The sequence below is a fragment of the Amblyomma mixtum genome, chromosome 6, assembly GCF_055824585.1.
Source record: "Amblyomma mixtum isolate Tamu chromosome 6, ASM5582458v1, whole genome shotgun sequence".
In the NCBI taxonomy this organism is placed as follows: Eukaryota; Metazoa; Arthropoda; class Arachnida; order Ixodida; family Ixodidae; genus Amblyomma; species Amblyomma mixtum.
In genome coordinates this window covers 28,333,097-28,348,085 of record NC_143017.1, presented here as the reverse complement: position 1 = coordinate 28,348,085, position 14,989 = coordinate 28,333,097, and the positions used below count along the sequence as shown (strand labels likewise).

Below are 14,989 nucleotides of genomic sequence, written 5' to 3'. Positions count from 1 at the left end.
AAGTTCGGTTGGCGACAGTTTTGCTGTCCCCGAGTGCGACGGATGTTCGCAAGGAATCCCCTGGAGACTCACTAATCTCTCACTAATCGATCTCGGGGCTCGAGAAGTCTCTTGTCTTCTGTCTGTTCTGGCTGTCGTTGCCAGCCACTGTGAAAAGGTCAAAAGAGAGTTGCATTATAAAAAAAGCTTTCGCCATTAGTGGCGTCTAATTAGTAGCGTTCCTGTTTTCTGCGGGCCCTCGCTCTTTCGATATCCTATTGTGGAAAGAGGCAATTGGAAGAACGACTGCACAAGTTTTAGTTCGAGCTTTCAAATAAAAAGGGAAACCATGTAATCCCAAAATCTATATTATTTATCGAGCCTCGTTTTTCTGTAATCCTTGCACAGTGTTCAGAAAAAAGAAATCGGGATATAATTTTGCTCACGTCGTTGTGGCTTTGGCAAGCTGTATTTGAACTTAAATCGGTGGGCTTATGGCTCTTTTATTATTACTAATTGAGCTCAGAAGACCACAACCATGTATCGAATATTACTTTTATTGTTATTTTTACTAAAACCTTTCTCGAATGAAAACCACCCGCACATATTTCATAATTAAGCCATGGATTACTGCCTGCTTTCACTTTAATACTACACCAGCCTGAGATCTGTCGCTTCAGCGTGCTTTCTTGTATTACATTTAAAACGGAAGTACAACCGATAAGCTACTGCGTAACACGAGCAATGCAGCTGAACCCGGGGCTATGTTCTCGACGTCGTCCGACTTTCGAGCACGCTGTTCATTCTTCAGCACACGTCCAGCAGGCGGCCGCTTCGTCGACGCTCCGGGCACGGCCGATTCGAATGCTTCCCTCTCCTGAACATATGCTACGTTCATCTGACGACGATGTTCGCTTTGACCGTAAAGCCTGGCGGTTTCGCGTTCCACCTGATTGGCGGCTGGTTTTTGCAGTTGCCGACGCTCCTTCTCGCGCTGGCGAACCCGCTGAATCTCGGCTGATGACTGCGGCTGCTCCGACGGTCCCGCGTCTGCTGTGGCTAAGGCGCTCCGCGCCCCGTGCGACCAGCGCTCTGATCTACAAAGGAGACGATGCGGTCACGGGCGTCTGAGGAACGCTCGTGGTCATGAGGAGGCCTCCTCTAGGAACGGGTCACTCAAGACCATCGCGACTAAGCTCCTTGTGACCACCTTGATCAAATCGTCCTTTTAATCTGGATGCATCTGTTCATGTAAACTTGACATCTCCTTATCCTCAGCTGAGGGCTTCTGGCGGCTCAAAACGACCAATGTAGCCAGCTTAGCTAGCCTTGCAGTGAGCACAAGGAGCTCTGCCGACCGCAAAAGAAGTCACATGGGAAAACGAAGAACCTAAAAGAAATGGCCAGACAGCATAAAAACGAGGCCTACAACTTCGCTAAGCGCAGCATGGTCGCCGAGCATTCAGAAGACGCGCACCACAAGCTCAACTTCGAGGAAACTAAAGCTCTGTAAAATCACAGTAAATACCGAAAAATACCCCTACTTCACTCGTGGCGTATTGAACGTCAGCAAACAGCGCAAAACGCTCACACGTAATGGCTTTGCTCATCAACTCCAAGAAATGTAAAGAAGAAAAGCCACAACACAAGACGCCAACACGCTATGCCCTTTCCCCCCTCCTGACCCTAGCTACACCGCACCGTGAATTACTGCCGTGGGATCATGTTTCCACTACTTCCGTCTTCCCCACATCAACGCCCCTAGCCCTAACAGCCCGCTGTCGTCCCCAAGCTTCCCCCTACCCCTTTTCCTTAAACTTAAAGCTGCGCACCGGACTGCCCGTTGTCATTCCTCAAGAAGGAGCCGAGTAGGCTGCGAGACGTCGCGTTTTTCAAGCAAAACTGCTGCGTTTGGCGACATCTACCTTTTTGCGATAAGCAGTATCCCAACCGGACAGCCTATTCCTCAAAATGTTTTTTTTTCTTACCATTGAAACCCATTGCGACATTGTGAAATGAAACGAGACCGCTTGTTCGAGACGAATCCTGTGTGACACTAGAAGGCAGAACGATGACTATATAGCGCCCGGCGACGCTATAAAGCGCCGGCGCTAAGATCGGCGTTACAGCACGCGCTAGAAAGAGAATAAAGATGGACCGCGCGTGCTCGGGGCGCACGCCCGGCACGGGCAGTCCGGAACTAGAAGCCTGCCACGCTGGTCGTCTCTCTCTGGTGCTCCGCTGCGACCCCGCAAATCCTCAACAGTGGTGACTCCGGCCTAACACATGACCGACCCCAGCAACCTACCGCCCTCAGGCGGCCTTCCGCCTGACGCTACCTTGCGCCCACGGGACGTCGCAGCTCTCCAGCTCCGCCTACCAGCATTCTGGCCCAAGTGTCCGCAGACCTGGTTCGCCCAAGTGGAAGCCGTCTTCCATCTGCACCACGTCACCTCGGAGGCATCTCGGTATCGTCATTTACTTTCCAACCTGCCTTCTGAGGTGGCTCAAGAGGTAGCGGACATCATCGCTGCACCCTTGGGCGATACCCCGTACCAGCGACTAAAGCAGGGCATCCTGGCCCGCACCACGGCGTCAGAGAGTGCGCGCCTCCAGCAGCTGCTCACCTACGAAGAGCTTGGAGACCGCCGCCCCTCCCAGTTCCTCAATAGTATGCGGCAGCTCCTGGGCGAAACCAATGCAGACCCGAATGGCGCACTGCTGCGGCAGCTCTTCCTACAACGCTTGCCGCAGTCGACCCGCATCGTCTTGGCTGCTGCGGGCGACTTGACCCTTGACCGCCTCGCCCAGCTCGCTGATCGAGTCCACGACGCGACTTCTCCTTCCGTCGCCGCCCTCTCTTCTCCACCGGAGACCGCCGTCATTTCACGGTTAGAGGCCCGGATCGATCAGCTGGCCGCTTCTATCGATGCCCTTCGGACGTCCTCTCATGCCCCGCACGGTTTATCCTCAACACCTCGCCGCCGTTCGTCTTCCCCGAGTGGTCCGCACTCGTCCAGTCCTCGCCGTCCGCGTCTCTGCTGGTATCACCGAACTTTCCAGCACAACGCTGGCCGCTGCACTCCACCATGCAGCTGGTCGGGAAACGCGCAGCGAGATCACTGACGGCGGCGTGTGACCTCGCTCTTCAACCTGGCCGCCTTTTCGTCGTCATGGATCGCATTTCTGGCCTGCGCTTCCTCATCGACACTGGTGCCGAAGTCAGCGTACTGCCGGCCTCCAAAGCAGACCGTGCTTCCAAGTCACATGGACCTACTCTTCGTGCGGCCAACTCAACCTCCATCGCAACGTATGGTCTCCGATCCCTCACTCTGGACATTGGCCTACGGCGCACGTTTCGATGGGTCTTCATCGTCGCCGATGTACATCAACCTATCCTCGGTTCAGACTTCCTGACGCATTTTGATCTGGACGTCAGCATGCGTCACCATCGTCTCATCGACAGCAAGACGCGCCTTTCCATCACTGGCGTTATATCAGCTGTCGCTTCCACTGGAATCCGAACTCTGCTTCCGTCATGCCCGTATGCTCAAGTCCTCGCAGACTTTCCCGAGGTCACGAAGCCTTGTAATCTACATCAGCCACCCAAGCACGGTATCACCCACCACATTGTCACGCGTGGTCCACCTGTCGCAGCTCGCCCACGCCGCCTCTTCGGTGAGCGTCTGGCTATTGCAAAACGGGAATTCGACCACATGCTCCAGTTGGGTATTATTCGCCCTTCATCCAGTAGTTGGGCCTCACCACTCCATCTGGTGCCCAAGAAAGAACCGGGTGACTGGCGTCCGTGTGGCGACTACCGGGCTCTCAACGCTCACACGGTCCACGACAGCTATCCCCTTCCACACATCCAAGACTTCACTGGACATCTGGATGGCTGCAAGATCTTTAGTAAAGTGGACCTTGTCAAGGCGTACCACCAAATCCCTGTTGAGCCGGCCGATATTCCGAAGACGGCCATCACTACACCCTTCGGACTGTTTGAGTACGTGCGCATGCCTTTTGGGCTACGCAACGCAGCTCAAACTTTCCAAAGATTCATCGCTGAAGTGACGCGTGGTCTCCCGGCGGTATTCGCCTACATCGATGACATCCTCGTCGCGAGTCGTACACCACAGGACCACGAGCGTCACCTCCGGGAACTCTTTCAACGCCTCCAAGAGTTTGGCTTGGTCGTCAATTCCCAGAAATGTGTCTTCGGCTCTTCTGAGCTCGAGTTCTTGGGCCACCACATCTCGGCGCTGGGAATTCGTCCATTGCCTTCTCACGTGCAGGCCGTTAAGGACTTCCCAGCTCCAACTACCCTACGCAAGCTCCGTGAGTTCCTGGGCCTAGTGAATTTTTCACGGCGCTTTATCCCACACTGCGCCGAGCTTCTTCACCCCTTGACTGACCTTCTCCGCACCACGAAGTCCTCATCCTCTGCGATTTCCTGGTCTCCCGAAGCTCAGGCCGCTTTCACGGCTGCCAAACAAGCCCTCGCCGATTCCGTCGTCCTCATCCACCCTAGGACTTCCGCGCCCACTCGCATCATGGTGGATGCTTCCAGCGTGGCCATTGGCGCGGTTCTCCAGCAGAAGATTGACTCCGAGTGGCACCCACTGGGTTTCTTCTCTCGGAAGCTCCAGCCTGCTGAGACTCGCTACAGCGTATTTGGCCGTGAGCTGCTTGCTATCTACTCCACCATCCAGCACTATCGCCACTTCTTGGAGGGCCAGCCTTTTTACGTTCTCACGGATCATAAGCCTCTGGTGTATGTGTTCCGTACGAACTCTTCGAAGTACGTCTCCCGTGAACTTCGTCAGCTGGCCTACATATCGGAGTTCACAACCGATATTCGACATATCAAAGGCACCGACAGCGAGGCAGCTGATGCACTTTCACGCATTTCCACCATCGGCGTGTCTCCACCTGCTGTGGACTGGCCCTCCCTGGCGCGGGCACAGCTTGAAGACCCTGAGCTGCACGCCCTGCGTGACCACCCTCGAGCACTCCGTCTGCAGCTCGTGCCTCATCCGTTTGTGCCCGGATCACTCTGGTGCGACATATCATCGCCTCTACCGCGACCGTTCATCCCGGAGGCCTTTCGTCGTGCCATTTTCCATTCCCTTCACGACATCTGCCATCCTAGCATTCGGGCCACGCAGCGCCTCGTTACCCAGCGGTACGTCTGGCCGAACATTCACACCGACGTTCGCCAGTGGGCCCGCTCGTGCCTTGCTTGCCAGTCCACCAAAGTGACACGCCATACCAAGACTCCCCCTCAGTCTTTCCTGCCGCCTGGATCACGCTTTGACCCTATTCATATCGACCTGGTTGGACCGCTTCCCCCTTCTCAGGGCTACAAGTATATTCTGACGATGGTCGACCGCTTCACCCGTTGGCCCGAAGCCGTGCCCATTCCGGACATTACTGCGGAAACAGTTGCCAGAGCCTTCGTTTCGACGTGGGTTTCCCGCTTCGGCTGTCCCGGCATTGTTACCACGGATCGCGGCCGCCAGTTCGAATGCGCCCTCTTCACTTCGCTCACCCGGCTACTCGGCACTAAACACTGCCGCACCACATCGTACCATCCCTGTGCCAACGGCATGGTCGAGCGGTTCCATCGCCAGCTCAAGGCTGCCCTTACTGCGCGCCTGGATCGCGAGCACTGGGTAGACACCTCCCTATGGTGCTCCTAGGCCTTCGCGCCGTCCTGCGTCGTGACCTTGGATGTTCGGCGGCCGAACTCGTCTTCGGTACCTCCCTGCGGCTTCCCGGCGACTTGTTCGTACCTTCGGCTCCCTCGTCCCAACCCCTGCAATACCTTCACCGCCTACACGACTGTCTCCAGCACCTGCGCCCAGTGCCGCCTCGCTCAACTGCCCATCAAGTCTTTGTGCACCCGGACCTTGCTTCCTCGACGCACGTTTTTCTCAGGCGAGACGCTGTAAAGGCGCCTCTTACCCCTTCATACGATGGCCCGTACCGCGTCCTCACCCGGACGACAAAGTCAGCGACAATCCTGCTCGATGGTCGTCAAGAGGTCGTCTCCCTCGACCGACTCAAACCAGCGTACCTCGAGACACCTCCCCAGGAGCTCCCCTCAGATGTTGCCGGCCCACCTGCAGACCTGCTTGCCGCTGTGGCTAATCCATCTCTGCCCCGTCGGCGCGTACATTTCGCCGTTCCGTCTAGGCGGGGGGCCCTATAGCGCCCGGCGACGCTATAAAGCGCCGGCGCTAAGATCGGCGTTACAGCGCGCGCTAGAAAGAGAATAAAGATGGACCGCGCGTGCTCGGGGCGCACGCCCGGCACGGGCAGTCCGGAACTAGAAGCCTGCCACGCTGGTCGTCTCTCTCTGGTGCTCCGCTGCGACCCCGCAAATCCTCAACAACTAAATCAAACAAAAGTCTTCAGTACAGAGTTCACAAGACTTTCTGTAATAAAACTGTGTAAGTGTCTTGCTTTGTACCTATCATGGAAGAGACAACATTTCACATCGGGAGAAGTAAAGAGAAGCACGTGCAGTTATGATGAAGGCAGCGTATTATGTTCAGCAAACATTGTGTGCTCTGATGAAGCTCCCAGGAATTTCCGAGCACATTACGAAGCTCGGGGTGTCAGCCCAGTCATATACAAACCAGGTCTGGGATCTGATGCCAACTTCAAGATTAAAATTAGTGAGAAAACAGTCTATAAGCTATGTCTTGGTGACTTTCACGTAATAACATCTTGGATTGTACCGGGAGATCTAGCTTTGACACATGGAAGAGAATAAGCAGACTTCTTTGCGGAATCCGACCGAGGCAATGCGATGCGACGGCACATTTTTTAGCCACATGTTTCGAAGAAGCGTTGACATTATGGAACGAAAACTAAATCATATGTAATGTACTGAGAGAGGAAAAAAAGTGCTTCACTAGGAGATATTTGCGAGCGAAAAAGATATTGCTTCTTCTTGAGTGCCAAATACACAGGAAATGCAGAAAACTCAATATTCTCCCGCGACTTAAGAGTGTTTTTCCGGTCTAGAAATTAGGCCATGATGACGAAATGACTCCGGCCAAAGTTTATCGATATTCTCGAATCTTACTGCTACATTAAATATATAGAGAGCTAACTGGGTGCTAGCCTTCAACATGAAGTCATTCCACTCCAAGCACGAACTAGTTGATCAGAGGTCCTAAAATGCTTCAAATTTAGCAGCCACTAGGAAGGTAATTGTGCCCATCGAAATAAGGCAGTGATGACAGGAAATTTGCCGGAAATAATTTCGTACATATTGCTATTTATCACCCTCCGCAGCGATGACATAGTTCTTGGACCATCCGCCTTGTATGCTGAAGGTTCAGGGTTCGATCCCCAAGACCACCCGGTGCGCACTGGTTTCCAATGGGGGCAAACTTTCCGCCGGCGTGGTGCTCGGCTTCTGAGGGGGGAAATGCTTATAAAAACGGGTTTTTGCTTGATCTTGTGTACACCAAAACACTTTGTGCATGGCGCTGTTTGGCCAAAGTTGCCCTTCAGCCATTAAAAATTATCATCACGATATGTTTTAACGCCATGCCTGACGCCCCATGCTGCTTCTCTGCGCCCAAAGGGGAAGTAGATCAATCAGAGGAGGAATCGGAGAGCGTACGGTAGCAACTTATCTTTGCTTATTTGTGCATTGTCATGTTTGAAATTTCTCTGCGATAGATATCGCACTGCATTCAGTGGCGTACTCCGTATAAGTCACGTGTACTTATAACGGCCGTTGTTATAACCGACGATCGCTTATACACACGGGGAAAGTGCTCCTGTCAAAATATATATTTGGCAATGGCACTGCGTGCCAGGTATAAGTGAACAGTAGCGGCCGCTTCATTCGGTTCGAGCGAACGAGGAGTCGCCGTAAACTCGCCCTCACAGTCAAAAAATGCGTGCTTCCCGCTTGCGCAGAGAACACAAATCGCCTCCTAGACTCCGTGAGGGGGTCATGGTGACCCCAAAACATGTCAGCCCCCAAAATGAGAAGAAAGAGGGCATTGAAACAGACTGTAGTTTGCTTGGGGCGTTGCTGTTTCCGCACCAGCTTCATTTACGGACGGACGGACGGACGGACGGACGGACGGACGGACGGACGGACGGACGGACAGAAGGAAGGAAGGAAGGAAGGAAGGAAGGAAGGAAGGAAGGAAGGAAGGAAGGAAGGAAGGAAGGAAGGAAGGAAGGAAGGAAGGAAGGAAGGAAGGAAGGAAGGAAGGAAGGAAGGAAGGAAGGAAGGAAGGAAGGAAGGAAGGAAGGAAGGAAGGAAGGAAGGAAGGAAGGAAGGAGATATGGATGGATGGATGGATGGATGGATGGATGGATGGATGGATGGATGGATGGATGGATGGATGGATGGATGGATGGATGGATGGATGGATGGATGGATGGATGGATGGATGGATGGATGGATGGATGGATGGATGGATGGGCGGGTGGGTGGGTGGGTGGACGGACGGACGGACGGAGGGACGGACGGACCAGTCTGTCAAATTCGACGGTATTGTCTACTAAATAACGACTCTGCAGCGGCTGGCGCAAGTCACTAAAGTTTGTTGCAACTAGACATGCTGGCAAATTTGTTGTAACGAAGAAAACTGTTCTTTCCTCGACTTTCAGCATTGAAAGTTTACAATTATTTTAGAGATATACATGTAAAAAACTAATGTTTACATTAAAATACGTTGTAAGACAATTAATAACTGCAAGGGGGGCTATATTCCACTGCGTGGGAAGAAAGGGCGCGTTTCGACTCAGTAGCCTAGGCTCCATTTCCAGAAAAAGTCGCGAAGTGCAGTAATTCTGCATATAGCGAGAAACAGCCCATCGTCAGAAAGAGTTGGGAAGCATATAACAAAGCTGGAGAGCTTGGAAAGCGCCGTGATAAGGTCTCCTTCAGAGGACTAAGCGTGTGTAACACAGTTTGTTGCTTTTTTTTAAACTAACGTCGTTTTTGCCCGGCTTGGTATTTTTGGCCGAATTTTGGAAAGTTCATATGCTACGAGCATCGGAAACAACGAATGCAATCTGGGCGACCGTCAGGTTCGTTGTAAGTGGACTCGACTTATTGCGCTTTGGGTGGACGTAGACGAAGGGTGGACGTAGTCGGTTTCCCTATTTTCGGGCGATGTGGCCCAGCTTTCTTTCAGAAGCATGCCGTAAAGCGTTGCCTGCTTAATGACGTTGAGGACTGCCCCATGTCGGCCGTCGCAAGTTACAGACAGCCGGGTCCGAAACTGGAAAGATTTTCAGCGTGGTCGGGGAATGCGTACAGTTAAAAAATGCTCTATCATCATAAGCCTGCAACTGCCATATGTTCCTAATTAAGGGAAGAAAATTATTTCCCCTGTTCTACAACTCTATGATGCGCTTTGCGAAGCTCCACCTTTAATTCTCTTTCCGGGTACGCGTTCTTGAAATAGCAGGAACGTGCACCTAAGTGTGGAAGCCGAAGCCCTGAGCACATATAGGATCGTCGAAAGATGAGACGCGTTAACACCGGCTTCGAGCGACAACTTTCACTTCTTCAGCTTCATACTTCGGACCAGACGGGTATGCCGGGCCATTAGCCTACAGATGCAGCGCGCTGTGGCATTCTATGGAGGCTCACGAACTACCAATTGCGCTGTTTTAAGTGACGAGAAGTGCATTGGTTCGAGTATCGTTTGTATGACTGCGCGACGACACTTCCCAACATCTTGTTGTTGTTGTTGTTTTTGTTGTTGTTAGAGGCTATTTATTATTAAGTAATATAACAATTGAAGGAAAAGATGTTGCTAGCCGCGGCTTCTGCCACTCAAACCTGGAGCACCTGAGCTGCGGCTAGAGAGAATAAAAGGACAGGGAGAGGGAAAGAAAGGGGGGGGGGGGAGCGGTAGTAAGAAAGGATATGGGCAGGGCGGCAATATACACTATGTAAAAATATACGACATGTAAAGACGAAGACGAACATTCTGTGCAGCGGCAGCAGTGCCATCGCTGCGCGTGCTTTGGGCTCCCTTTGTCTTCGTCTTTACAGATATAACATCTTCTAATCCAATTAAGAATTCGGTTAGAGAAGATAATGGTACGGCCAGACAAGTTGTTGGGCGTTTTGTGTCCCTTCTTTGTCCGGGATGTCGCGCTGTAACCATGGGCTACAAGAATCGTGCTCCTCCCCCCTCCCTTTTTTATCCGCCCCAGTACGTGGCCTACAGCGGTATTCATCTTTGTTTCAAGAAAACGATCCACTCAGCCAAGTGCTATTGGAAGCTTTTTTGTTGAAACGACAAAGCAGACACTGCAGCTGGTTGTTTTCAGGTAACCATGATACATCGGTCGCCCTTTCCAACATTTTGCTCCAAGGAAAACACAGAGACCGTAACAAGCAGCAGTCAGGCTAACCACTTCTTATCATTTCTCATCAAGTTTGTCTCTCGTCTGGAAGAGCCCAGTGAATGGTTTTTGACAATAAATTATGTGTTCTGTAAAGTAGCCCATACGAATTTCCCTGTGCGGGGCACGCCTATTTTTTCTCGACGTGCTGTCTTTCGAAGAACTGGTGTGAGGCTGAGGCCTATATTTTGGTCCACGGGTGTTCATATTCACGGGCTTGCGAGCGACTGTGTTTTTCCTGAAACGCACATTCGTGGGAATAACACGTTAACGACATCAGCTTCTACACTGCGCTTTATGGAAATGGTTTTTCCAAGGCACGGCAGGCAACGATCAAGCACACCTCGTAATTTAAAGCTTCACGCTGCGGTTCTAGGAGTTATCCAAAGTGGTCATCCAGATAACTTTTCTAGAACAGAGGCAGCGGCACTTGTTCCTGCTGCCGTGCAGGGCTTACGGTATTCCCTCGGGTTCCATACGGAGCGACACAACACGCATTTTCGTACTAGAAGCCCCAGTTGCGTCTTTCGCGTGCCACGTGGTCTCGGAACTGACTGCAGAGTGCTGCCGCACTGCATCGTACTTAAAGACGTGCAGAAAAACCACATTACCTTGATAAATTACGAGTCAAGCTCACCACCTTGTGCATAATATGCAGTGTGCCTTATTAACGAGAAAGCATCACATGACTATTAGACACGAGAGCCCGACGTCGTGATTGGTCTAAACGGTGTAACGTCATGAAAGGCGGGATGATACGAAATGTTATCCAGTAATAATGAGTACTAGTACTTCCAACCGCACCAACCACAAGAAAGATGAGAATTAGAGTAGAATTAGCACGCGATTAGAATAGAATTGGAATTTAATTGAAATATAACTGGAATGAATTTTAAATAGAACCGCAGTGATTTCGCATTACTCGCACTAAGTTTATCAAGTAGATCTTGTGATTTTGCCCGCTCAGCCGCCTTTTGTCAAGTTAATTTCTTTATCGGAATGTTTTACGCATGCGTCATGGACCGCATTTTTGCCTGCGAAACTGTCTCAGCTCGTTGGTTAGGAGCCAGCTTTGCGCAGAGCACCTAATGACGCTTTCTTTTTAAATTGACGTGATTGACACTTTGTAAATGTCTCACTTTTTGCCTTTGCTCCCGGGCACTCACGTCTTGTGTCTCTCTTTCCTCTAACGATGCGTCACAGGTCATCGCCGGCCCCGTCGTCGGGCCATGAGTCCTTCCAGCAGGAACAGACCGTTCCCACTACGGGCCAGATAAGCCCACCACCGTCGCCTTCTTCTTCGGGCCAGGCAGCGAGAACGACGACGCAAGGTTTGTTCCCTATTTGTTTTAGTTTTGTTTCTTTTTTTTCATCCTCTCCGTGCCCTTCTTGTGGTAGACTCCCCCGGTGTTCCTCTCCCGTGTGCTTTCCTTTTGCCTTTACTACGTACAGGTGAAGACCAACCTTTACCACCCGATTCTTGGCCGATCCCCCAGAGTGGGTATGGGCCATTCTGTCGTAGGCTACAACAACAACAACAACAGCTCCCCCACGCTTGGCTAGACTGGGATTAGAAAGGCAGTACCGCCGCGCATGTGACATTAGGGCAGCTGCACTTAATAAGCGAGTAACCACTTCACCTGCATTGTTTCTTTCCTCATCATTTTGTTACGTAGACCTTTATTCTAAACTTTAAGCGCAAAACAAAGAGGCATTCTATGCCGGTAAGTTCCGGATTAGTATCAACCGCCTATGGTCTTCTAAGCAGTGGAGCCCTCAACGCAATACCATTTCGAAAGTCAGTCGCGTACGTTTTCTTGGCGTCGTTCTCGACGCCCGTTTCCAATGGTAACTAGTTGTAGCTCCATTTGGTTCCGCTCTAATTCCGCCCCTGTATGGGATGCGACGAATGGCGGGAGCTAAACGGGGAAATCGTCCCACCTGAATAGTCGAACTTCTTCGGGATCTGTGAGTGAGCCCTATAATGTTGCGGCTGCCTTTATTTGTCCCATAGGTATTACAGTTAGATCGTGAAAAATTTTGCATGGAGTGCATTTCATCATCTCTGTATCGAAAGATGAAACGCATTTGTGCTGAAGAAATTCAAAGCAAGCAAAAAGTCGAGAGACCCATCGCAGTCGTTTCGTGCATGCGTACGCTGGCACACATCGAGGAATTCGGGGTGGTGTTTTGGTGTGAGCTTCGCTTTTTCAGCACCGCGCAAACTTGCACAGATATGTTACCCAAAACCGACGTGACCCCAAGAATCTGCTGTGGACCATGATATACGGTTCACTGAGTTTCAGTCTGCATTACATACTTCGAATATGGGTGTTATACATTGGCCAAACAGGCCGATTCTTCAACGATAGTGTGCGTGAGCACAAGCGCTCGTTGGAAAATAACTCAAGAGGGAAACTACCGGACCATTACAATTTGCGCAAAAATGTAAAGGAAAAATTTCTGTTCTTTTGTTTCTTTGTTTCTTGGTTTCTTGGTTTTCAGGAAGTGAAATGGCGCAGTAACTGTTTCACATCTCGGTGAACACCTCAACCGCGTCGTAAGGGAAGGGATAAAGGAGAAAGACTTGCTGTACTGAAGTGCTCCGGAATAAATTCGACCACCTGGGCATTTTAGCGTTTACTGCTGTCGCACAGCACAGAGGCGTCTTCGGCGTTTCGCCTTTATCGGAACGCGGCCGCCGGGACCGGGCAAGCAAAACAGAAAGAAAAAAATACTATCATTCAAAAAGACAAGCTTATAGGTGAAGGTAAGGAGCGACTGGGAAGAAAAATCATACAGGCCTGCTACATAAAGGCAGCTTGGCGCCTTTATGTAGTAATCGGGTTTTGGGTAGTAAATTGGGTTCTTTAGAAATGCGCACATGAACCAGGATTGCAATCATTGGCCAGATCCGCTTTCCGAATGTAATAACTGTACCCTTTTTCTTTACTACGTGTGCGTGTTGCCGTGTGTCGCATTTTAATGCCTGCTGCGTTGCCGCTGGCAGTCGGCGCCCGTCTCGTAATGCTCGTTCTTTCCACTTTCTATTCATCTGTGTCTTTTCGAGCTGTTAGTTAACCTTCACCAAGAACCAACTGGCCCTCCAAAAAGCACCTCTTACGAAATGCCAATGTTTTGCAGCTTTGCCAGTTTCGACAGCACTTTTAACAATGTCATCCAGGTCGTGTTGAGGAAGGAATACGAACGTGGGCCCGCACCACACAATGGTCCGTGCCATCGGTGAAGACCGCGGCAGCACGACGTCAGAAAGAAGCACGGGGTCAAGTGCAAGTTAGATGGCAGGGTGTTTATCCTCAGCATAGCATAATTGTCTCGCTATCGAATAATGAGACTACAATCGAACGTCATACGTTGGAAGTTATATTAGATTTGTCGTGAGAAAGGAATACAACCATTATTTGCTGATATGCGGCCTTCTAACACGATTCGTTTCACTCGACATCAGCCGATATTTCTCCGCAGGCTTTACTGTTCCTAAAATGGCTGTGAAAGGGGATTTCAATAAATAAATTGGTTAAATTGCTTTCTTGAAGAAAGGAAACGCTGCAGTACCTATCTCACAAATCTCGATGGACACGTAAACCGCGCCGTAAGGGAAGGGAGGAATTCAATAAAGTTATGGTATTCCTGGGATGTTGAAAAACGCCACATCATGATTATCCTGCTGTAATAATTTTAACGCGATGACGTTAAGACTGCCGTTGAGCAGAAAATCCGCGGAGCTATTGGCGTCCTGGTCGGTGCTGTGAGCAAAAAGCCACCTGAGAAACAACCTAGGTGGACAGCCTAGGTCACGTGACCTTTGGCGTGGTCACAATCTGTCCACCGTGAGCAAACTGACCACCGTGGCAGGCGGCAATAAACTTAATAATTGCTTGCGATAGGCTGCTCGGGAAGAGCAACCTGGGTCGCGCAAGCCCCACCGATAGCAGCACCTGCAATACCAGGGCCATCGCATAACCGCTGCCACACTACGCCAGGAGTGATGCGAGGATTGCAACGCATATCTATGAATGCGAAGTCAATATTGACCAATTCTGCGTATATGGGCGTCAACCTATCAAAAATATCCCATCATACCCTGACGGCGGACCTTCAAAGTGCCCTCGTCCTCTAATTTATTTTTTTATGCATCTTGCAGAAGCTACTTATCGGCAGTCAAAATCTTAAAGTCAGTCTTTGCGCCTTTCTCTCCCGCCGGCGCACGCGGGAATTCTCTGGAGGGTGGTGCTTCCTGACCCGGAGGAGCGACGCTGCTGACTGGCAGCGGCCATGGTACCTGCGTTGCGCCTGAAATAATCTAAGAAATATCTATATCTGAAGAGAATTACGCAGAAGCGTGCTACGGAGTAGAGCGCGAGCGTGAAAATAGGCTGGATAGGACTTGTCAACTTTCGTGCCAGATTGTGAGTTCTCTGGTGCGTGCAGAAGTGTATTATTTTGCTAAGGTGTTTATGACAAGAGAATGTAGTGATTGAGCGAGTTTATGTGCTCCCCTCAGAATGTGTTCAAAGTTCCTTTAGCTTGAATCTTTTTGTGGACTTGATATGTAAAAAAGCTCCCTGTCTTTTCTTTGCGCCTC

At 50.9% G+C, this 14,989-nt stretch overlaps 1 protein-coding gene across 1 annotated transcript in view; it reads left to right on the top strand.

The window, feature by feature from the left end:
* The window catches only part of LOC149338485 (uncharacterized), a 199,353-nt gene that overhangs the window by 157,496 nt on the left and 26,868 nt on the right, over positions 1 to 14,989 (top strand). The window contains exon 4 of the mRNA XM_089547718.1: positions 11,587 to 11,714. Coding sequence (XP_089403844.1) covers positions 11,587 to 11,714 — 128 coding nt within the window. The remainder of the gene's footprint in view (positions 1 to 11,586; positions 11,715 to 14,989) is intronic.